This window comes from Rhinoraja longicauda, chromosome 1 (genome assembly GCF_053455715.1).
Source record: "Rhinoraja longicauda isolate Sanriku21f chromosome 1, sRhiLon1.1, whole genome shotgun sequence".
In the NCBI taxonomy this organism is placed as follows: Eukaryota; Metazoa; Chordata; class Chondrichthyes; order Rajiformes; family Arhynchobatidae; genus Rhinoraja; species Rhinoraja longicauda.
This window is the reverse complement of record NC_135953.1, coordinates 39,392,903-39,418,457: the sequence shown is the minus strand read 5'-3', so window position 1 is coordinate 39,418,457 and position 25,555 is coordinate 39,392,903. Positions and strand designations below refer to the sequence as shown.

Here is a 25,555-nt window from a genome sequence, read left to right as displayed (position 1 = left end):
GAGGATTTTGTATACATTTGTACCAATAATATATGTACAAAATGAGATGAGATTCTGCAGAGTAAATATAGGGATTAGGCAGAAGGTTAAAAAGCAGGACCTCATGGGTTGTGATGCCTGGATAACCTTTCGACTCTCTGGTCTTTGAGGCACCGAGCTTCCATCGTTTGGTCCTTCTAACAGCCCTCATTGGCCTTTCAATGCAAAGGCTTCTTCACAGTTTATCACCACAGCGATTCAGGTCTCACCCTATATGGGATATTTCCTTTGTCCTATCCATCCCTTACCTACCCTCTCTGCAACTTAAAACTAACTTTTTTACTCTCCCACTTTTGCTCTGGGGTCTTCAATCTGAAACATTAATTTTGTTTCCTTTTCCGCGAATACTCCCAAACCCGTTTAATGTTGACTGCATCTTTTGTTTCTATTTCAGATTTCCAGCATCAGCAGTGTTGTTTTTCTATTTTCAGTGCCACTTGCATAATTAGGTTAACAAAACGCATTTTTGGATTGAAATTTGCTGCTCGTGTGCTTGAAGATTCCTGCCAGTATTAACATTTTGCATTTTTTTCCCCTCCATTTGAATGTTGCCACGATGATGCTTGATAAAATCGGACAATTGCATTTTTTTAAATCAGAGTTGCTTTTGTCAAATAAATTTTGCATATATTCTGATGTTCAGTCCTTGTATATTTATCCGCTACTCCAGGGGTCGGTCAACCAAGCCTATCTTCATTCAGATTGCCAAACAGGTTGTGCAGCTCAATGCCTCAGAACTGAGGCTTCCATCACGAGCATGGAAAGTGAAGCTGATCGGAGAAGGTGCCGATGATGCTGGTGGAGTATTTGATGACACAATTACTGAAATGTGCCAGGTAAGTTTTAATTTGCTAAGAATCATATAGAAACACAAAGTACCAAAGTAGAATACAAGCTATTCGGCCCAAAGATCGATAGATGCCTGTGCCCCTCTACCTCCTCTCATCTTACTGTATGTTACTTGATCAACATGACTGCCCCCTGCTGTTTTTATGCTCCATATGGTGCTGCTCCTGTCAAACTCCATGAAAACTCATTCTAGCAGGTTCTCTATACCTTTCTTCTTCAATGAGATGTTAAGTGTTCTCCAGAGATGCTGCCTGACCTGCCGAGTTACTCCAGCACTTAGTATCTTTTTTTACTGGAAGTAATAATACTGAGCACAGAATTTAAAAGAGAATTAATTCCCAGTACCGTCATTTGTTGTGTTTTCATTAGCTTCCCCTGTAATAGGCAGTGCTATCCAGCTCATTGATTCTCAGGGAAATAAATTTAAAATATTCTCTAGTGCTACATGGGTGGGTTTAAACTAGATTAACAGGGGGACAAGATAGAAAGTTAGAAATTGGTATGGAGGGTGATGAGAGAAATTTTTCAGTTGTCAGAACAGTCGGGAGAAAGGCAGGAAGTTGGTTTAAATTGCACTTATTTTAATGCAAGAGGCCCGATGGGTAAGGCAGATGAACATAGGGCATGGATAGGTACTGGCAACTGGGACGTTGAAGCAATTACGGAAACTTGGTTAAGAGAGGGGCATGACTGGCAGCTCAACGTTTCAGGGTACAGGTGCTTCAGGACAGACAAAGTTGGAGGTATAAGAGGATGGGGTGCTGCATTATTGGTCAAGGAGAATGTCACGGCAGTGGTCAGAGGGGACATTACGGATGGTTCGTCAAGTGAGGCTATATGGGTGGAGCTGAGGAACATAAAAGGGATGATCACTGAAATATGGATTTTGGAAAGGCATTCCATGTGGTTCCGCAAGCTAGGCTACTGTTTAGTTTAGAGATACAGCGTGGGAGCAGGCCTTTCCCACCCTGTATCTCTAAACTAAACCAAAAAGGCCTGCCGATTCCGTGTTGACCAGCAATCCTCGCACACTAGCACTATCCCACACACACGTTAGGGACAATTTACAATTTTACCTAAGCCAATTAAGTTACAAACCTGTACATCTTTGGAGTGTGGGAGGAAACCGGAGCACCCGGAGAAATCCCATGCGGTCACAGGGAGAACGTACAAACTCCATACAGATAGCAGCCGTAGTCACGATCGAACACGGGTCTCTGACACTGTAAGGTAACAACTCTATCGCTGCACTGCTACAGCGCCCTTTCGACTCTTGTTTTTTGACCATGCGCAGATGACACGGCTTGGTGTTAGCAGAAGTATTTTTTTGGGAATGCATCTGCGCTATAATGTGTGGGGTCCCGTGTTAGTTGCAATGAGAGGGAAACAATACTGTTACAGTGTGCACAGCTTTAACCTTCTATTTGATAGCAAAAATAAGCTCCAGTATGTGGTTGCTCCAAACTATTTAAGCAACTTCTTTGTTAAACACTTCAATAATATTTTAGACTTTGCATATTGTGAATTTTGAACTTTGGAATTATTTGTTTACTGGACATTTTTGTTAACTTGGAGGAATCGCTGATTTCATTATTCACAAAATGCTGGAGTAACTCAGCAGGTCAGGCAGCATCTCGGGAGAGAAGGAATGGGTGACGTTTCGGGTCGAGACCCTTCTTCAGACTGATGTCGGGGGTGGGACAAAGGAAGGATATAGGTGGAGACAGGAAGATAGAGGGAGATCTGGGAAGGAGGAGGGGAAGGGAGGGACAGAGGAGCTATCTGAAGTTGGAGAAGTCGACGTTCATACCACCGGGCCGCAAACTGCCCAGGCGAAATATGAGGTGCTGCTCCTCCAATTTCCGGCGGGCCTCACTATGGCACTGGAGGAGGCCCATGACAGAGAGGTCAGACTGGGAATGGGAGGGGGAGTTAAAGTGCTGGGCCACCGGGAGATCAGTTGCGTTAATGCGGACCGAGCGCAGGTGTTCAGCGAAGCGATCGTCGAGCCTGCGCTTGGTTTCGCCGATATAGATGAGTTGACATCTAGAGCAGCGGATGCAATAGATGAGGTTGGAGGAGGTGCAGGTGAACCTCTGTCTCACCTGGAAAGAATGTTTGGGTCCTTTGATGGAGTTGAGGGGGGAGGTGAAGGGACAGGTGTTGCATCTCGTGCGGTTGCAAGGGAAAGTGCCCGGGGTTAGGGTGGCTTGGGTAGGAAGGGACGAGTGGACCAGGGAGTTGCGGAGGGAACGGTCTCTGCGGAATGCAGAGAGGGGAGGGAATGGGAAGATATGGCCAGTGGTGGGGTCCTGTTGTAGGTGACGGAAATGTTGGTGGATGATATGTTGGATCCGCTGGCTGGTGGGGTGGAAGGTGAGAACGAGGGGGATCCTGTCCTTGTTGCGAGTGGGGGGATGGGGAGCAAGAGCGGAGCTGCGGGATGTAGAAGAGACCCTAGTGAGAGCCTCATCTATAATGGAGGAGGGGAAGCCCCGTTTTCTGAAAAACGAGGACATCTCGGAAGCCCTAGTCTGAAACACCTCATCCCGGGCGCAGATGCGGCGTAGACGGAGGAATTGGGAGTAGGGGATAGACTTTTTGCAGGGGACCGGGTGGGAAGAAGTGTAGTCCAGATAGCTGTGCGAGTCGGTGGGCTTGTAATAAATGTCCGTCACTAGTTTTTCTCCTGTGATGGAGATGGTGAGGTCCAGAAACGGGAGGGAGATGTCAGAGATAGTCCAGGTATATTTAAGGGCAGGATGGAAATTGGAGGTGAAGTGTATAAAGTCAGTGAGTTCTGCATGGGTGCAAGAGGTAGCACCAATGCAGTCGTCGATGTAGCGGAGGTAGAGTTCGGGGATGGGGCCAGTGTACGTCTGGAACAGGGATTGTTCGACGTACCCGACAAAGAGGCAGGCGTAGCTAGGGCCCATGCGAGTGCCCATAGCTACGCCTCTGGTTTGGAGGAAGTGGGAGGAGTCAAAGGAGAAGTTGTTGAGGGTAAGAACCAGCTCTGCTAGGCGGAGGAGAGTGTTGGTCGATGGGGATTGGCTGGTTCTACGGTCGAGGAAGAAATGGAGGGCTTCGAGACCATCCTTGTGGGGGATGGAAGTGTAGAGTGACTGGACATCCATGGTGAAAATGAGGGAGTGGGGGCCTGGGAACCGGAAGTTATCCAGGAGATGGAGAGCGTGTGAGGTGTCTTGGACGTAGGTGGGGAGGGATTTGACCAGGGGGGATAGGATGGAGTCGAGGTAGGTAGAGATAAGTTCGGTGGGGCATGAGCAGGCAGAGACAATGGGTCTGCCGGGACAATTGTGTTTGTGGATTTTGGGTAGGAGGTAAAATCGGGCCGTGCGGGGCTGGGGAACTATGAGATTGGAGGCACTGAGGGGTAGTTCGCCGGAGTTGGTGAGGTCGGTGATGGTGCTGCTGATGAAGGTCTGGTGTTTATCGGTGGGGTCATGGTCCAGGGATAGGTAGGAAGAGGTGTCTGATAGTTGTCGTCTGGCCTCGGTGCGGTAGAGGTCAGCACGCCAGACTACCACAGCCCCTCCCTTGTCAGCGGGTTTAATTATTAAGTCCGGGTTGTTGCGGAGTGAGTTGAGGGCTGCACGTTCAGGAGGGGAGAGGTTAGAGTTAGTCAGGGGAGTGGAAAATTTGAGGCGGCCGATGTCACGCCGGCAGTTTGAAATAAAAAGTTCTAGTGGGGGTAGTAGGCCATACTGGGGGGTAAAAGTGGAGGGGGTCCGTTGGAGACGGGAGAAGGGGTCATCAGTGCGGGGTCGGGACTCCTTACCATGGAAAAAGGCTCGGAGGCGGAGGCGGCGGATTTCATTGTTTAGATAAATGATTTACTAGATTAGCGACATTTCTGAAAGATTTGGGGCTGTCACAGTGGATACGTGGCAAAATGAACAGTAAAATGGCTGCAATGCAATAATAATAATTATGGTGTTTGACACTTTTCAATTTCTTTTGATCTTTTCTTTGTCTTTTTTCCGTTTCTAGGAATTGGAGACTGGAGTAGTTGATTTACTGATTACAACACCAAACGGTGTTGCAGAAGTTGGTAGCAACAGAGACAGGTAAAGCAAGATGCCCACCTGCATTTATGAAAGAAACAAAAATAACTTGCACTAATAAGCACCATTCATAACCTTAACACTTCCCTTTCAAAGGAGCTAGATAAGCATTTGCAGGAACATGGGAAAACTGCGAGGAATAGCACTGATGGGATTGCTCAACCATTTGCCGGCATACATTCAATGGGCATTCAGTGGTCATCTGTGCCGTGACAATTCTGTGATTGTAAATAAGAGCAAATCACAGTGAAAATGCTGCCCACTAAATGGCATGTGATGCCAAGCTCAAAGTACTATTAAGAAACATTAACTTTTTCAAATAATTTAGTGTAGTAAATAACTTCAGACAGTTTATAAAAAGCAAGGCCTATCAAATAGTCAACATTAGTTGATCAGTCTAGTAAACCCCTTCCTTTGGCATGGGTTTTTTCCCACCCATGCCAGAGGTAAAACGGGTTCATGATATAAAGTCTAAACTATAGAACAGCACAACAATTAGTGCTATATGTTCATCTTCTGAAAGGAAGCTAAACCCTTAAACTTCTGACAGGGACAACAATGCAGCAACTGGCTAAAGTTGACTTGCGCATCTTGCTACAATGTTAAAAGAAGTATGAAATCCATCAAACGAGAAGGTTGAATTGCTAATCAACCCACTATGCCTCTTGTGAGAAGGCCTGGAATATACAAAGTACCTGGGGCACATAGGATTTAAAAATTACGATCAAAAGATACATTTAAAAAAACAATGGACAGGTGCATGGATAGGTCAGATTTAGAGGGATATGGGCTAAACGAAGGCAGGCAGAACTGGTGTAGATGGGGCATGTTGGTCAGTGTGGGCAACTTGAGTCGAAGGGCCTGTTTCCATGCTGCATGACTCTGACTATAGAAGATTTATGTAAGGAAATCTTTTTTGCTCTAGAAAGTAATTAGGATCTGGAATTCACTGCCTGTGAGCCTGGTAGAAACAGAATCAAACCATGCATTCAAAAGAGAGTTAAAAAGGTATCTGAAAGAGAATAATAAATTTCAAAGAAGGAAAGAGGAATGGAAATGGAAATACAAATGCTGTATGAGTAGCTGGCATTGATTCAGTGGGCTGAATGGCTCACTTATAATTTTGTATTTCTATCAGGTAAAACCTGACAGTAATATTACTGGCCATTAATATGGCCAATGGAACCAGGAGGCTTAAGGTTTTGTTGGGAAACTGATTTAAATTCTCAATTTAAGCCCCTTTGTTTTTTCCTTTAGATTTTTAGTAAACCCATCAGCTTGCACAGATGAGCACATCCAACAATTTAAGTTTTTGGGGGTACTGATGGCAGTGGCTATTCGGACTAAGAAACCATTGGATTTGCATCTAGCACCACTTGTATGGAAACAACTGTGCTCAATCCCACTCATCTCTGAGGATTTGGAGGAGGTTGACTTACTTTACGTTCGAAACTTGTATGGAATCTTGCATCTGGATGACAGTGGGATAACAGAGGACAATTTCCTGGAGGTGAGGGCTGCCTGCACCAAGTTTCTGCTTGAGTTTTACAACCTTCCTTGTCCTAATAAGACAGCATTAGGAGACAACCTGTTTAAATAGAAGCTATAATTTTGATATTAATTGTCTTATAACATAGAACAGTAAAGCACAGAAATGGGCCCTTTGGCCCTCAATATTTGTGCCGAACATGATGCCAAGCTAAACTGATCTTATCTTCCCCCTTGTCCCTGTATTTTCACATGCCTAACTAAAAGTCTCAAACGCCACTATCGTATCTGCCTCCACCACCACCCCTGGCAAGGCGTTCCAGGCTCCCACCACTCTCGGTATAATGAAAAACGTACCCTGCACATCTTCATTAAACTTTCCCCTGCCTCACCTTATAGCTATGCCCTCTAGTGTTGGGCATTTCCACCCTGGAGAAAAAGGTTATCCCACCTATGCCTCGCATCATTTTATATACTTCTATTACGTCTCTCCTGAACTTCCGACATTCCATGGAAAACAATCAAGTCTATCCAACCGCTCCCAATCTCATCCTTGTGTATAATTATGAATATAGGTGCCAGGCTTAAATAACTAGAATTCCCAATGTTTTCTGGAAGCATAGAACAGAATGTATCTCATTCATTTCAATGAAAGAGAAAATTGTAGAGTAAGTCCCACAAATGGACCTAGAAATCCAATTGATTTGTAGTTTACCTTTAGCATAATGTTTCAAATATTTTTTTTCTCCATGTGACACGCAATGAGAATAATTTCTAGGTTGCCTTGCATTGGTTCACAAATTGAGGTAGTGTTGTGACATGGATTTTATGCCTAGGGTATGGGGGACAATGCTATTCCCCATGCAATGACCCTTTTGCAGTGCAAATCAGGTTAGGAAAGTTATCACAGGACTGGCTGCCATTCATAATTCCTGGAACTAATTTTACTAACTCTTCCAAAAGAATTTCTGGATTGGGACCTCTCTCAGGCATGCTCATTAGTTATATTCCATTCTTCAAAGGCCCTGTATGAATTCATACTATTTTAGGAAACCCTCTTTGGTACACTTAACAAATTCTGCCTCATCTAAGTCTTTTGTACTAAGTAGGTCCCAATCAAATATGTTTGTCCACTGAAACGATATGGGCAGACCTCAAAGATAAGACGGGTGCAGTCACATCAATGAGATTGTACTAGAGGCCTGGTAACTATGGACGAGTGAGGCTAACATCTGTGGTAGGTAAATTACTGGAGAGGATTCTGAGGAATAGTCAACAATGGTTTTGTTCGTGGGAGATTATGGCTTGTGAATTTCATACAGAGTTTTGTAGAAATAGCCAAGAAGGTTGACAAGGCAAGGCCGTGGAAGTTGTCTATATTGACTTCAGCAAGGTCTTTGATAAGATGCTGCTTGGTGGGCTGCTCTGGAAGGTTAGATTGCATGGCATCCAGGGAGAGCTAACTGCCTGGATACAGAATGGTTTCATGGAAGGAAGCAGAGGGTGAAGGTGAAAGGTTTAAGAAGGAACTGCAGATGCTGGTTTACACTGAAGATAGACACAAAATGCTGGAGTAACTCAGCGCGACAGGCAGCATCTCTGGATAGAAGGAATGGGTGGTGTTTTGGGTCGAGACCCTTCTTCAGACTATCGAAGGCGAAAGGTTGTTTTTTCAGACTGGAGGCCTGTGACGAGTGGTGTGCATCCATTGCTGTTTATGCATTACATCAATGACATAGATGAGAATGTGCATGGCATGATAATTGTTTGAAAATTACTAAAATTGGTGGTATTATAAGCAGTGAAGGAGGTTATCAAAAATTACAGCAGGATTTTGATCAAATGGGCTGAAGAATGGCTAATGGCATTTAATTCAGATCATTTTTGAAGTCTAACCAGGGCAGGACCTTCACGGTGAATGATAGGGCCCTGGGGAGTGCGGCTGAGGGATCTAGGAGTACATATGCACAGTTCCCCGAAAGTGTGACAAAGATAGATTAGGTGGTAAAGAAAGCTTTGGTTCATTGGCCTTCATCACCAGGATATTGTGTATAGAAGTTGGGAAGGTAGACACAAAATGCTGGAATAACTCAGCGGGACAGGCAACATCTCTGGAGAGAAGGAAGACTGAAGAAAGATCTCGACCCGAAACGTCACCCACTTCTTCTCTCCAGAGATGCTGCCTGTCCCGCTGATTTACTCCAGCATTTTGTGTCTACCTTCGATTTAAACCAGCATCTGCAGTTCTTTCCTACACACAGAAGTTGGGAAGTTATGTTACAGGTGTACAAGATGTTGGTAAGGCCACATTAGGAGTATTGTGTTCAATTTTGATCACCCTGTTATAGGAAGAATGTCATTAAGCTGGCTATTTTTTAATTTCGTTGTACTCGTTGCAATGACGGTAGCGCAGCGGTAGAGTTGCTGCTTTACAGCGAATGCAGTGCCGGAGACTCAGGTTCGATCCTGACTACGGGTGCTGCACTGTAAGGAGTTTGTACGTTCTCCCCGTGACCTGCGTGGGTTTTCTCCGAGATCTTCGGTTTCCTCCCACACTCCAAAGACGTACAGGTATGTAGGTTAATTGGCTGGGTAAATGTAAAAATTGTCCCTAGTGGGTGTAGGATAGTGTTAATGTACGGGGATCACTGGGCGGCACGGACTTGGAGGGCCGAAAAGGCCTGTTTCCGGCTGTAGATATATGATATGATATGATATGATGATATGATATGAAATGAATATTATTATTATTATTATTATTATTAAGAGTGTGGAGAAGATTTACGAGGATGTCGCCAGGACTCAAAGGGCCTGAGCAACAGGGAGAGTTCGGACAGGCGAGGACTTTATTCCTCGGCATGCAATAGGCTAAGGGGTGATCTTATAGATCTGTATAAAGTCATGAGGGGAGTTGATAAGGTGAATGTCCAGAGTCTTTTACCTTGGGTAGGTGAATCGAGAACCAGAGGACAGAGTTTCAAGGTGAACACGGAGCAATTTAATAGGACTTGAGGGGCAAATCTTTCACTCAGAAAGTGGTGCATTTTTGGATTGAGCTGCCTGATGAAGCAGGTATAATAACATTTGAAAAATACTTGACCGTATACATGGATAGGAAAGGTTTCGAGGGATTTGGGCCAAATGCAGGCAAATGTGACTATTGTGGAAACAGCATGGAGGAGTTGTACCAAAGGGCCTGTTTTCATGCTATTTTACTCTATGACTAACTCTATAACCAAGTTTAATATTGTCATTCACTTTGCTAAACTTATTTTTTTATATTAGATGATTCCTCTGGATTCTTTTGTTGGTCAGAGTGCGGATGGTAGAGTTGTTCCAATAATTCCTGGAGGCAGCAGTATTCCTTTGACTTTTGGAAACAGGAAGGAGTATGTGGAGAGAGCAATTGAATATAGATTACATGAATTAGATCAACAGGTAAGCATCTTGGTGCTTTAAAAACTGTTTTGTTTTCTGAACGAGCATGCAAATAGTAGACTTAGTTTTGTTCTTACACCTCTGTCACGTGAAAATGGTCTCTTGAGCCTTTGTGCTTTATTAGCACTGCATTCTTCAACTTGAAAGTGATTTGGCGAAGATCCCCTTGTAAGTATGTTGCACCATACCATTGTGAACAAGTAATGTCCACACTGTCACAGCAGAGTCACTAGTTCAAATCCCACCACAACCGGCAGGAAATTTTAAATTCACCTAATTTTGTTTATTGATCTTTATTAAAGGAATCCTAGTACCTACAAGACCTGACCTTTCTGTGACTCCAGAATTTCAAAAAATTGGTTGACACGTAGCTGACCTCTAAATGCGCTAGCAGGTCATTCCATCCAGAGGAACAATTAAAGATAGATGAGAAATTTTGGAATGAGTAAAACTAAATAAATCTGGATTTTTAAAAAAAAGGATAGCATCAATAATGGTGACAGTGACATTGTCAGGTCAGATGTCACAATTGTTTTATTTCGCTAAATTCTGACATCTGACTCCTAACTGTCCTTTGAAATGGCTCAGCAAATTGCACAATGTGTGCACAATAAGTAATTGATAGTAAATGCTGAGCTTGACTGCAAAGTCCACACCTCTACAAAAAGACACTGCTTTGTATTAAATAGCAATGAAAATGAAGGAATCTCCAAGATTTGAACCAAAATCGGCACGGTAACAGATTTAAACACAGGATAACTGTGTGGGCCCTTGTGACTGAATTGCATCCCTAGCCTTGATTTTGTTCTACTTGCTGTGCTGAAACCCGTGCTTTATAAATCTTCAGTCAATACTAGTGGGACTCAACCTTTCATGGACGTCTCTATTCTTTGAATATTTTCCTGCCACATGTACAGCCTTGAGTGAGATACAAGAATAGCTATAAACACTCAATAAAACATAAACTTTCATCTGCACCATTCGAGGAGGAGGTAACTTGAAAGAAAATAAGTTGGCTCAGAATCATAATTTTGCTCAAATTATGTAATGTCAAATGTCCATGGCTTGCATGTGTAGTCAACATCTCATTTTCTGAAGAGTCAAAGGCAAATTAATTGGTTTTAATATGTCTAACTCTGTTTTTGATTGCTTTTCAGGTAGCAGCAATAAGACAGGGCATGTCAGCTATTGTCCCTGTACCACTCCTATCTCTACTAACTGAACGACAGCTCGAACAGCTTGTCTGTGGGATGCCTGAAGTGAACGTAGAAACGTTAAAAAAAGTTGTCCGTTACCGTGATATTGTTGAAAACCATCAGCTGCTGAGCTGGCTCTGGCAAACACTGCAAGAGTTTTCCAACGAGGAGAGGGTTTTATTCCTTCGCTTCGTCTCTGGTCGCTCCAGGCTGCCGGCCAACCCTGCAGACATCACGCAGAAATTTCAGATTATTAAAGTGGACAGGGTAGGTGTCCTGCAAAAGATTACTTTGGTGCCTCATATATATCGTACCATGATATCGTAGACATGTATGACATCGGAGGAGATGGTTGTAACTCCCGTATTCATGCTGCCAAATGAAGAAATGCATTGCCCCTCCCTTCCAGTTGCCGGCCTGAAGCATATCAACTGTGCATCCCAGTGCTTCTTAAATGTGATGAGGCATTCAGGCCCTTCCTCCCTCATGGTAAAATAGTTCCAGACCGCAGCAATTCCCTTAAAATGTTAGACCATTAATAATTCATCTTTCTCCTGTCTAGGGTTCACATACACCTCTATTCTATAGTGTTATGTGAAACTTTATCAAAAGCTTTACAATATTTCATGTGGACTGCTTCAAATACATTACCCTCAGACACAACCTAACCTTTAAGTCCATATTGAATCATCTTAATTAATATCTTTCAAAATGATGGGCAGAGCCTCTTTAGTTTAGAATTTAGTTTAGTTTACAGATACATTGTGGAAACAGGCTCTTCAGCCCACAGAGTCTGTTCCGACCCGTTGATTAGTTCTATCCTACACACCAGGGACAATTTACAGAATTAACCTACAAACCAACATATCTTTGGAATGTGGGAGGAAACCGGAGCACCCGGAGAAAACCCACCCGGTCACAGGGCGAATATGCAAACTCCGCACAGACAGCACCTGTAGTCAGGATCAAATCCGGGTCTCTGGTGCTGTAAGGCAGCAACTCTACCTTTGTGGCACCCCAGGTGTTTCTTCAGGTGCTTTGCCTAACAACCTTGTTTTCTTTTGAAAATGCTAAACTGCTTAATATTTCTTTCTATGATTACCTTGCCTGCTATTTCACAATATTCTATGAACATATTGTTCTCTTTTTATGAAGACAGACATTAGTGATTCATTAAGAACCATATCCCATATCACATTGAGATCTGGGTGTCCTTGTTCATCAGTCACTGAAAGTAAGCGTGCAGATACAGCAGGCAGTGAAGAAAGCTAATGGCATGTTGGCCTTCATGACAAGAGGAGTTGAGTATAGGAGCAAAGAGGTCCTTCTGCAGTTGTACAGGGCCCTAGTGAGACCGCACCTGGAGTACTGTGTGCAGTTTTGGTCTCCAAATTTGAGGAAAGACACTCTTGCTATTGAGGGAGTGCAGCATAGGTTCACTAGGTTAATTCCCGGAATGACGGGACTGTCGTATGTTGAAAGACTGGAGCGACTGGGCTTATATACACTGGAATTTAGAAAGATGAGAGATCTTATTGAAACATATAAGATTATTAAGGGATTGAACACGCTAGAGACAGGAAACATTTTCCAAATGTTTGGGGAGTCGAGAACCAGGGGCCACAGTTTAAGAATAAGGGGTAGGCCATTTAGAACGGAGATGAGGAAAAACTTTTTTACTCAGAGAGTTGTAAATCTGTGGAATTCTCTGCCTCAGAAGGCAGTGGAGGCCAATTCTCTGGATGCTTTCAAGAGAGAGTTAGATAGAGCTCTTAATGATAGCGGAGTCAGGGGGTATGGGGAAAGGGCAGGAACGGGGTACTGATTGTGGATGATCAGCCATGATCACATTGAATGGTGGTGCTGGCTCAAAGGGCCGAATGGCCTACTCCTGCATCTATTGTCTATTGCCATGTTCACAATGGTTCAATTTTTCTTGGTGTTCGCATTGAACTTTGCGTTAAAACACCTTGATATATAATTTTGGTATTTGACTAATACAATATGAAATGTAAATATGTCTACAGTACGTTTGCGTTTAAATCTTCACATCCCGAAGAGGTACACCCTATCATCTAGGGTCAACATGACAAAACACTTAAGCAATAAAATTATTTTTTTTGTTAAATAATGTAACCTTATTTTTCCTTTCATTTCTGTTCCATTGCTTTGCCATCACCAGCCTCCCTTTGACTGTTACTCTGATTAGTCCTGGTGAGGCTGTGACAATTCTTGAGTTAACTTTTGTAAGTTTTAGTACTGGCTGTGGCTGTTGATTTTCACTCCCAGGGCTGATTTTTGAGAGCTTTGCTGACATAATTTATGTGCATTGAAGAAACAAATAGCACTTTCTGATCAACAAGTGACAAGCACTGCAACCTGCTTGTTCACCTAGACTGGAGTAAAACGAGAATAACTTTAAAGTTAAGATTAATACATGATATACATAATACACATTTGATGCTTATGCATGTACAGTTCATTAAAAGTTTAATTTTAATTCCAGTTTCCTTTAGGCATTCTGATGATACATGGGCACTTGTAGAACTGGTACAAACAAGAACTTTAGCTCCAGAATCCAAAGATCGATTATTGCACAAAAAAGTGTTACTGGATATCCAAGCGCCTTTAAAATCTGATTTGTGAGTTAGAAGATGGAACAGCATAGCACAGGAACAGTCCCTTTGACCCACAATGTCTTTGCCAGACATGATGCCAAATTAAACTAATCCCTTCTGCCTGCAAGTGATCTGTATGCCTCCCCACCCTATCCATGTCCCTATCTGAAAGCTTCATAAATGCCACTAACGTATTTGCTTCTACCACAATCCAGGTGGTGCATTCCTGGCACCTACCACTCTGTGTGTGTGGTGTGGGGGGGGGAGCAACTGCCCTGCACATCTCCTTTACATTTTACATCTCACGTTAGAGCTATATCCTCAAATCCTCCAGACATCTTCCCTAGAGTTATGGAGTGATACAGCGTTGAAACACGTCATTCGGCCCAACTTGCCCACACCAGCCAACATATCCCAACCACACCAGTCCAACCTGCCTGCATTTGGTCCATGCCCCCCCCCCAAACCCGTCCTATCCATTTACCTGTCAAACTGTTCCTTAAACATTTCTTAAACTCCTCCTCTGGCAGCTTAACCCATACATCCACTACCCTTAAAAGTTACCCCTCAGATTCCTATTAAATCTTTTCCCCTTCACCTTAAACCTTTATCCTCTGGTTCTTGATTCACCGATTCTTGTCAATAGATTCTGTGCATCTACCCGATCTGTTCCTCTCATGATTTTATACACCTCATCCTCCTGCGCTCCAAGGAATAGATTCCCAGCCTACTCAACATTTCCCCATAGCTCAGACCCTCCAGTCCAGGCAACATCCTCATAAAACTCTATCCTTTCCAGCTTGACAACATCTTTCCTATAACATGGTGCTCAGAACTGAACACAATGCTCTAAATGCAACCTCACCAACGTCTTATACAACTGCAACATGACCTCCCAACTTCTATGCTCAATACTCTGACTGATGAAGGTCAATATGCCAAAAGCCTTTTTGACCACCTTATCTGCAGTACCTGCGACTCCAACTTCAAGGAACCATGCATCTGCATTTCTAGATCCCTCTGCTTCACAACACTTCCCAGAGCCCGACCATTCACTGTGTAAGTCCTGCCTATGTTAGACTTCCCAAAATGCAACACCTCACTTTTCTCTGTATTAAATTCCATTAACCATTCCTCAGCCCATCGATCAAGATCCTGCTGCAATTTTTCACAACCATCTTCACTATCTGCAAAACTACCCACTATTGTCTCATCAACAAACTTGCCTGTCATGCCCTGTATGTTCTCATCCAAATCATTGATGTAGATGACAAACACTAACGGGACCAGCACCGAACCCTGAGGCACACCACGGGTCACAGGCTTCCTGTTCAATAATCAACCTTCCACCATCACCCTCAGTTTCCTTCCCTGAAGCCAATTTTCTGTCCATTCAGCTCTCTCTCCTTGGATCCCATGCGATCTAACCTTCCAGAGCAGCCTACCATGCGGAACCGTCGAATGCTTTGCTGAAGTCTATACATACATTTACAGCTCTGCCCTCATCAACCTTTTTGGTCACGTCTTCAAAAACCCATCAGATTTGTGAGACACGACCTCCCATGAATAAAACCATTCTGACGATCCCTAATCACCCCTTGTCCATCCAAATACCTATATATCCTATCCCTTAGAATACTCTCCAGTAACCTTCTGACTACAGATGTTAAGCTCACCGGCCGACAGTTCCCAGCATTTTCCAAGCAGCCCTTCTTGAATAGAGGCACAACATTTGCCACCCTCTAGTCTGACTGCTCTAAGACACTCCCATTGACTGCCCCAAGTTCCTTCTGGGGGAAAAAGGTTCTAAATGTCTACCCTATTTAAGCTAGTCGAAATGTTATAAAGTCAGCAATGTTGAAATAAGGTCACAATTATGGGCAGCTGTAATTGTAATCGTAGCAAAATTATATTGACGATAAAGTTTGGATTTTCATCTAAAGAATGCGCTTTTAGGAGTGTACATAATTCCTTGAGTTTTTTTAGCTTGGTTAGCATCATTCCAGATATGAGGGTTTTGCTACCTACTCATTCATGGTATTTGATGTTATTATATTGCAGGCCAGAAGGCCTTGATTCCACTGTACTTATCTATGATAGAATGCTCTTTTAATGCTTGTTGTAAAAGAGTTGGGTTCTCAGAGGAATGCTATTAACGCTGTTAAAGAGGCCTCAGTTCAGTTAACCATGTGTGTAATATCTGGTCATGCCTCAAGTATTGACTTTAGTGTATTGTAACAGAAGCCTGGTTTGTTGTCTCACTCAAATGACCCATGCAAACCTTGCAAAAATGCTGTCGAGAAATCATCACAAGAACATGTTTGGTGATAGTTTTACAGCACGTCTGATAAAGCAGCAGTTCTACCAGTGCTGTTGGTGATATTGACTCCTAAGAATTTGAAGTTTTCAACCATCTTTGCACCATGAATGCAAACTGGGTATGTGTACCACTTCACTTCCTGAAGTCGATCTCCATCTCCTTTGCCTTGCTGACATTAAGAAAAAGGTTGTTTTCTCGACACCAGGACACGAGATTCTCAAACTCCTTGCTGTACCCCGTCTCATCATTATTTGATATCCGACCCACAATGGTGGTGTCATCTGCGTATTTGAAAATTCATCATAACATATTTGCAACATCGTCGGTCATAAGTCTGCCGCTGCAAAATTCTGAAATGTAAGAAAATGTGAAAAGGGGGAATTGGAGCACTTCAAGGTTGTAGAATGGGTCTAGGAAGACCAGGGGCTGAGGACCAGGAGCAGATTGTGGGCCAGCAGGAGATTGTGCGAGAGACCTGGGGAGAACATATACAGTTCTAAAGAACAAAAAGGGCATCTGTACCTGCTCCTGGTTCCCAGTACAGGCAGCACTGCTTCAGATGCCCCTCTTTTAAATGGTACTGTTGTCAGCTGGACCATGAAAACACATCCAAGCATACTCTATGTTGTGTCCTCCTCAGATTTGTGCAGCACAGAAATGTGATCTAGCTTTCCAGGCAACTTTCCAAAGGTGAATTGCTCTGAACATGACAACTTAAACATGTGAATGTATTATTTGTGCAAATTATACATAAAGAAGAATCATGACCTGAAATGTGGGACAGCACAGTGACACAGTGGTAGACCTGCTGCCCGACAGAGGCAGAGACCCGGGTTCAATCCTGACTATGGGTGCTGTCTGTACGGAGTTTGTGTATTCTCCAGGTGACCCCAAGGGTTTTCTCTGGGTGCTCCGGTTTTCTCACACATTCCAAAGACATGCAGGTTTGTAGGTTAATTGGTTTGTGTAAATGATTCCTAGTGTGTAGGATAGATCTAGTCATCATCATCATCATCATATATATACAGCCGGAAACAGGCCTTTTCGGCCCTCCAAGTCCGCGCCGCCCAACGATCCCCGTACATTAACACTATCCTACACCCACTAGGGACAATTTTTACATTTACCCAGCCAATTAACCTACATACCTGTACGCCTTTGGAGTGTGGGAGGAAACCGAAGATCTCGGAGAAAACCCACACAGGTCACGGGGAGAACGTACAAACTCCTTACAGTGCAGCACCCGTAGTCAGGATCGAACCTGAGTCTCCGGCGCTGCATTCGCTGTAAAGCAGCAACTCTACCGCTGCGCTACCGTGCCGCCGTACGGGTGTGGGCCAAAGGGCCTGTTTCTGGGTCTTGGTATGGTCAAATATCTTGTACCCAAACATACGTGACATTGATGCATCAGAAAGGATAGTCTCACATGTAATCTTGTATCTTTTTCACCATATAATGAATTTGCAAATTTAGCACTGGGTTTGTGTATTTATTGTGATTTCAACATTTTTATTTTTCATTTGGTTATGCAGCCTGTCGATGGTCTTCCGACAGCTCAGACCTGCTTCTTCCAACTCCGACTACCCCCTTACTCAAGCCAGCAGGTGATGGCAGAACGTATGCGATATGCCATTCAGAACTGCAGGTCAATTGACATGGACAATTACATGCTATCCAGGAATGCTGACACTGGAGAAGGTTCAGACACCGAATATTGAGAACTGCTTTCTTGAATACCACCTGAAAATCAACTTTTCATTAAAAGAATCTCCAGCGATAACACGGAGAAATAAAAGAAGAAACAAGCCGCTTACACACTAGACAAACTTTTTTTTTTAATTGACATTTTCTACTTTGCAGAATAAGCATTTGCTACCTTACAGATTTTACACCAACATGTCCTGGTGTTACTTTTTCAAAAAAACCATTCAATTTGACTTTGTGCACTACAGATAATCAGGAATTGCCTATCTACATCCTGTAAAATTGTAAAAACATGTGGTTGAAAGCATATGCAACGCGGTACATTGATTAAGTCCAGCACTTTGCCTAATTTTAGCATCTTGTGTACTGGATCAGAGTGGACAATTGCCAAACAGTAACCTGATTATGGAAACTTGACGACGTGAATTTAATTCTTTTGTACGAAAATCATTTTCCATACCACACTGAATAATAAAGGATCTGGGCCATGCTAAAACATTCATGACGACTTCTTCAGTGGCCAATACACATTCATGCTTAGTGGTGACTGTAGATGTGATAACTAAATATTTTAAAACTTGCATCTTGGCTTTTTGAATTTAATCACATTGTGTAGTAAACCAAGCGTTGTGAATCAAACGGGTTTTATTAACAAAACAGTGGTTGAACACGTGCGCCTAGTTCAGAGAACAGTTAGATGCTAGTTGCTGTTGAGAGGAGCACCACACGTCTGTTCACTCGAGGGCTCGAGCTGTGCTTCTCCCCAACTGTCAACTGTCATCTCCAACTGTCAACTGTCATCTCCCTGTCATGTGATTGTTCCAGTTCTGGTGATGAAGGTCCGATCAGTAAGTGGCTTGACCCCTAGGTGGGGCTACAATTGCATGTTTTTTGAAAAGCTAATTCAGTAGGGTTGAAAGGATTCTTTCGTTTTCTTGATAGTAGCGTTCACTTCAGATTGTAACTGCATTTTCTTTCAAAAGGTTTTATTTCTTTTGAGTTGATGATTATTACATCAGAAAATTAGCTGATGCAATGGTGATTTTTGTGGTGATCTTATTTTAACTTAATGGGAGAGTAGGAAATACAGTACCTTCTTTAAAAAAATCAGGAGTTCCTGTTCATCAAAAAATGTATTTCAAGAATGTGTTTAAAAAAATAAATAGTTTTAAAACACCAAATACCAAGCTAATAAAACCAGAGCATTTGTTCAGTACTGATTAGCACTAAAAACTTTTTTTTTAAATTCAGCAAAACATTCTGACCAATTTCATCAGTTTATTATTTAAAATTAATTTAGAAGAATTTTAACAGTATTATTTTGCTGTCAGAAATGATTAAACCTTGCCAACAGCCAGTGAGCAAATAGGTAACAATGTAGTGTTCAGGTTTTTAAGTCGACACTAATATCGTAATTTGGTTCATTCATGAAATTCATAAACCATTTTTAGTCATTGACTACGAAATGTGATCAAAGCTCATTGTTGAATCGGTAATATCTCAAGTCAAGTCAAGTTTATTTGTCACATACACACACACGATGTGCAGTGAAATGAAAGTGGCAATGCCTGCGGATTGTGCACAAAAAAGAATTACAGTTACAGCATATAAATAAAGTTAATATAGAGAAGACAAAATTTAGTCCCTGGAGTTATAAAAGTTAACAGTCCTGATGGCCTGCCCATTTTTTTACACAATATTTGCTCAATATTTATATTTGGCCTGTTTATCAGCAATATATCAAACTTGTTACTGGTTTATTAATCTTAGAAAATGTCATATGGTAGCAAGTATTACAAAGTGGATTGTAATAACAGGTGAATACTTCACAAGGTGTCTCCCTTTGGCAAAATATCCTACATTATAGTATGTTGTTTACTTTTCCTGCAGGAACAGTAAATTAATCTTTATTGATTTATTAGTCATGTGAGATACAGTGGAAAATCTTTGTTTGCATGTTAACCATCCAAATCATATTATACACGAGTACAATCAACCCATGCAGAACCACAACACGTAGTGCAATGCGAAAAGTACCAGAGTGCAGAGCATAGCATTATAACAGAGCATTACAGTTACAGGGAAAAGCAATTACAGTAAATGGAAAGTGCAGGAAAAGTGAGAAGAATTAAAAATGTTTGTAGTCTGTGTAAGAAAGAACTGCAGATGCTGGTTTAAATCGAAGGTAGACACAAAATGCTGGAATAACTCAGCGGGACAGGCAGAAGGAATGGGTGATGTTTCGGGTCGAGACCCTTCTTCAGACTGATGTCAGGGGAGTGGGCGGGACAAAGATAGAATGTAGCCGGAGACAATAAGACTGGTGGGAAAACTGGGAAGGGGGAGGGGATAGAGCGAGAAAGCAAGGGCTCCTTTAAGTTAGAGAAGTCAATGTTCATACCGCTGGGATGTAAATTACCCAAGCGAAATATGGGGTGCTATTCCACCAATTTGGGCTGGGCCTCACTCTCACAATGGAGGAGGCCCAGGACAGAAAGGTCAGATTGGGAATGGGAGGGGGAGTTGAAGTTCTGAGCAACCGGGAGATCAGGTAAGTTAAGATAGACTGAGCGGTGATGTTTAGCGAAACAATCGCCAAGTCTACATCGGCACTTGGTCTCGCCGATGTAGACACCTGGAACAGCAGATACAGTAGATGAGGTTGGAGGAGGTGCAAGTGAACTGCCTCACCTGGAAAGACTGGGTCCTTGGATGGAGCCGAGTGGGGAGGTAAAGGGACAGGTATTGCATCTCCTTTGGTTGCAGGGGAAGTACCTGGGAAGGGGGTGGTTTGGGTGGGAAGGGATGAGTAGACCAGGGTGTTTCGGAGGGAACGGTTGCTACGGAAAGCAGAAAGGGGTGGAGATGGGAAGATGTGGCCTGTAGAGGGATCATGTTGGAGGTGGTGAAATTGTTGGAGGATTATTTGCTGTCCCTTCAATGGAGTTGAGGGGGGATCCAACATTTTTGCCACCTCCAACATGATCCCACTACTGGCCACATCTTCCCATCTCCACCCCTTTCTGCTTTCCGCAGAGACCGTTCCCTCGAAACCCTGGTCAACTTGTCCCTTCCCACCCAAACCACCCCTCCCCAGGTACTTTCCCCTGCATCCGCAGGAGATGCAACACCTGTTTTCACTTGCACCTCCTCCAACCTCATCTACATCCGCTGTTCCAGATGTCAACTCTACATCGGCGAGACCAAGCCCAGGCTCGGCGATCGTTTTGATGAACACCTCCGCTCAGTCCGTCTTAACTTACCTGATCTCCCGGTTGCTCAGCACTTCAACTCCTCCTCCCATTCCCAATCTGACCTTTCCGTCCTGAGCCTCTTCCATTGTCAGAGTGAGGCCCAGCACAAATTGGAGGAACAGCACCTCATATTTCGTTTGGGTAGTTTACACCCCAACAATATAAACATTGACTTCTCTAACTTCAAATAGCCCTTGCATTCCCTCTCTCCCCATCCCCTCCCCCTTCCCAGTTCTCCCACCAGTCTTACTTTCTCCAACTATATTCTATCTTCATCCTGCCCACTCCCCCGACATCAGTTTGAAGGGTGTCGACCCGAAATGTCATCCTTCTCTCCAAGGATGCTGCCTGAGTTACTCCAGCATTTTGTGTCTACCTAATGTTTGTAGTCGGCTATTTTTGGCTCATCTAAATTCAATTTCATGACCTTTTATAAACCCTTACTCAGTTACAGGCATTGGAGCATTAATAGCATTGAATTTGTGTGCACCTGATGATTATTAATTTCCTGTGTCAAATTAGTGGAAACATTGCAATGTTTAATTGAGTTTATAAAATGTGAATTAGGTTCAAGAGTGCTTAAAATTACATGGAACACCAGAGTGCCCACCTATCTTTGTGGGGATTTCCCAATGCTGATTTGGACAAACATAAAATCCATTAACAAAGCAGTTTCCTGGGTTAATGAGTTAACATGAGCCCTCCTCACATGATCTATGTTTAGGACATGCAGTGTTTTGCTGAGATGCACAGTCTCTTGCCTAGAGTAGGTGAATCGAGGACATAGGTTTTATGTGAAGGGAAAAAGATTTAATAGGAATCTGAGGTAACTTTTTCACACAAAGGGTGGTGGGTTTATGGAAACAGCTGCCAGAGGAGGTGGTTGAGGCAGGGACTATCCCGACTGAAGTATCATACTATCTACAATTTCTATAACTCACTTGGATGAAGACATCAAAGATATGTTGACTAAACTGTTTGATAACACAAAGTGAGTGGGCTTGAAAGGTATGAAGTGAAGTGAAATCTTCTGGCAAACAGAAATTAATATTGGAAAATTTGAAATAAGGCAGTTTAGCAGGAAAAAAAAGACAAATAGAATTTACAGGGCTCTGAGATTTTAAAAAAAATCTGGGTGTCCTTGTGCATGATCTGAAAAGCCCTAGTATTTAAATCCATCAAATAATCAGGATGCTAACCATGTTAATGGTTATTGTGAGGGGAATTCAATGAAAAGGTAGGGAGTTATGCTTGAATTCAGCGGTAGAGTTGCTGCTTTACAGCGAATGCAGCGCCAGAGACTCAGGTTCGATCCTGACTACGGGTGCTGCACTGTAAGGAGTTTGTACGTTCTCCCCGTGACCTGCGTGGGTTTTCTCCGAGATCTTCGGTTTCCTCCCACACTCCAAAGACGTACAGGTATGTAGGTTAATTGGCTGGGTAAATGTAAAAATTGTCCCTAGTGGGTGTAGGATAGTGTTAATGTACGGGGATCGCTGGGCGGCACGGACTTGGAGGGCCGAAAAGGCCTGTTTCCGGCTGTATATATATGATATGATATACAGAGTATTGGCAGGACTGCATCTGGAGTATTATAAAGGGTATAGTGTAGTGAGTCCAAACGAGCGATATTATCCAAAGACTTTATTGTAGATAAAAACCCGTGACAAACGCAACGCACTTACTTTTGGACACACACTAACTTCGCTCGCTAATCTAATCTCTAACCCCAGTTTGGCGCCAGACACTCAAATACCTCGCGCTCCCGCACCACGTGATCCGTAAACCAATCCGAGGGTTCTAGACTACCTGGCCAATCCGTATGTCCCTACAACAGCATGGATGTTGCTAAACTAATACCTGGAATCGACTGATTGTCATTGGAAAAGGTGGACATGCTAGATTTATATTCTATTTGTTTAGATGATTGCAAAGGGACTGAATTGAAGCAATCAAGATGATGAGCAGTCTCAGCAGGCTGGATGCTGTGGGAAAATTTAGGACCAGAGGTCATTGTTTAACTTTATCGGGACTCCCATTTATGACAGATGAGGTGGTATTTCCACTCTGAGGGTTATGAATCTTTGGATCATTTTTCCTTAATGAGTGTTGGAAGCAGAGGCTTTGAATTTGAATATAAAAGAGGATAGCAAGCATTTCTTCAATTGTATAAAGAGGCAAGAGTGGACATTGGACCGCTGGAAAATGATGCAGAAGTGATAATGGGGAATAAAGAAATGGCAGAGTGGTTGAATAACTTTTTTGAATCAGTCTTCACAGTGGAAGACACCAGCAACGTGCCTGAAATTCAAGAGAGTCAGGGGGTGGAAGTTAGTGGCTATTACAAGGGAGAAGGTGCTTGGGAAGCTGAAAGGGCTGAAGGTGGATAAGTCACCTGGACCTGGTGGACTGCACCCGAGGGTTCTGAAACGGGTGGCTTTAGAGATTGTGGAGGCATTAATAGTGATATTTCAAAAATCACTAGTCAGTAGTTCCAGAAGATTGGAAAATTGCCAATATTACCCAGCTGTATAAGAAGGCGGCATGGTGGTGCAGTGGTTGAGTTGCTGTCTTACAGCGCTTGCAGCGCCAGAGACCCGGGTTTGACCCCGACTACGGGTGCTGTTTGCATGGAGTTTGTACGTTCTCCCTGTGACCTGCGTGGGTTTTCTCAGAGATCTTTGGTTTCCTCCTACACTCCAAAGACGTACAGGTTTGTAGGTTCATTGGCTTGTTTAATGGTTCAATGGTACTTTATTGTCAAGTGTATTGAGGTACAGTGAAATTTGATGTCATACAGTCATATGAAAAAAAGCAACAAGATACATAACTACATAAAGATTAAACAAAGACTTAAAACATCCACCACAGCGGCGTGTGAGAATCCGCAGGGCACACAGCATGAACGGAGATCCACAGCCATCAGGTCAATGCCCAGGCCACACACACACGCTCCTGCACCGTGATGTGACCAGAGATGTACCGACCGACCGCTGTCACTCTCTGCAGTCCCTGTCCGACCGAACAGTCAGAAAGCCGTCCAGTCGCACTAGACTCCGGGATGTCCTCATGGAGTGACGTCCCCGCAAACACCAAGATCACGGCACTCCCCATGAGTCCCCACCAGGGCAGGCAGCACGTCCATTTTGTTTTTCAGCGACCCACTGTGATGGAAGGGAAATAACGTATACCTTTCCTTTTCTCCTGCGGTCGGGGCAATCGAAACATCCGCAGTCGAAGCTCCCGCAGTCAGCGATCGAAGCCCCCGCATCGGGGCGATCGAGGCTTCCGCAGTTAGAGCTCCCGAAGTCGATCCCTAAGGGACCACCAGCTCCACAGTTAGGCCGCAGTGCGGACGGAGATATGATACGGAAAAAGTCGCATCTCCATCGAGGTAAGAGATAAAAAAAGTTTCCCCCACCCCCCACATAATACAAAAACTAAAAGTACACTAAAACATACAAGTAAAAACAGACTAAAAACACCAAAAGAAGAAAGGGGCGAATCATGCTGATGGCGAGGCTGTTTAAAGTGTAAATTGTGCTAGTGTGTGTAGGATGGTGTTAATGTGCGGGGATCGCTGGTCGGTGTGGGCTCGGTGGGCTGAAGGGCCCTGTTTCCACTCTGTATCTCTAAACTAAACTAAAAGGGAGCAAAGTAGAATAGCAAAGTCTGACTTCGGTGGTTGGTAGTCCATTATAAAGGATGAGGTTTCAGAGTACTTAGAAGTTCATGACAAAATAGGCTGAAGTCAGCATGGTTTTTGTGAAGGGGAGGTCTTGCCTGATGAATCTGCTGGAATTCTTTAAAGAAGTAAATAGTAGGACAGACAAAGGAGAGTCAGTGGATGTTGTTTACCTAGATTATCAGAAAGCCTTTGATAGGGTGCCTCATGTGAGGCTAAGGAAGATGAGAGCCCACGGTACTAAAGTGCAAATAGCAGGTTGCCGGGATGGCAGAAGGCAAAGAGTGGCAATAATGGGGGCTTTTTCTCGTAGGCTGCCAGTGCCTCGTGGAGTTCCACAGGGTTCAGTACTGGGGCTGCTAAATATTCTACAACTCTGACCATCTCTATTAAGGAGGAAACAAAAAGTATTTCGGGTCAATTAAAACTGAAGTTTTAAGATGCAAACGAGGAAGAGATATATTTAACAAGTCAGGTTTCTGATGCGCTGGGAGAGAAAAAACGACAACATGATTCAAGGCAATAATAGCAGAAGCAATGGGGGTGGGGGAAGAAGCAAATTAGTTTGAAGATGGTGTAGGAAGTAGCAGAATTCCAAATGTTGAGGTCAAAGATAGTAAGGGAATGGGACAGAGAATTCAATCCATCTCAGGGGACCAGGAGACTTTTTCATAAACAGAAGAGATGTCCTTCAATGAAGGAATTTGCCTTCCTTCCTCTTGGTCCAAAGCAGACATCATGGGGTGCTATGTAAGTACTTAAGTGCTGCAGTTTTACTGATTGCACCTGAAGAGTTTGTCGCTGTATGATTGGGAGGCTAACGTGCAGGTGTTGCAGCTACAAGCTTGAAAGAGGGGAAGTTGTTGTCGATGGTTA

The 25,555-nt window shown here is 43.4% G+C and overlaps 1 protein-coding gene across 3 annotated transcripts in view; it reads left to right on the top strand.

The window, feature by feature from the left end:
* The window catches only part of LOC144591940 (putative E3 ubiquitin-protein ligase HERC1), a 209,667-nt gene extending 190,898 nt beyond the window's left edge, over positions 1-18,769 (top strand). For 2 of the 3 annotated variants that reach the window (XM_078395990.1, XM_078395980.1), the window contains exons 73-78: positions 710-875; positions 4,903-4,979; positions 6,234-6,486; positions 9,750-9,902; positions 11,060-11,365; positions 17,569-18,769. In XM_078395990.1, the coding sequence (XP_078252116.1) occupies positions 710-875; positions 4,903-4,979; positions 6,234-6,486; positions 9,750-9,902; positions 11,060-11,365; positions 17,569-17,754 (1,141 nt within the window). In that variant the 3' untranslated portion in view covers positions 17,755-18,769. The remainder of the gene's footprint in view (positions 1-709; positions 876-4,902; positions 4,980-6,233; positions 6,487-9,749; positions 9,903-11,059; positions 11,366-17,568) is intronic. The other variant, XM_078395998.1, reaches the window with a different exon arrangement.
* The last annotated feature ends 6,786 nt before the right edge of the window (positions 18,770-25,555 follow it).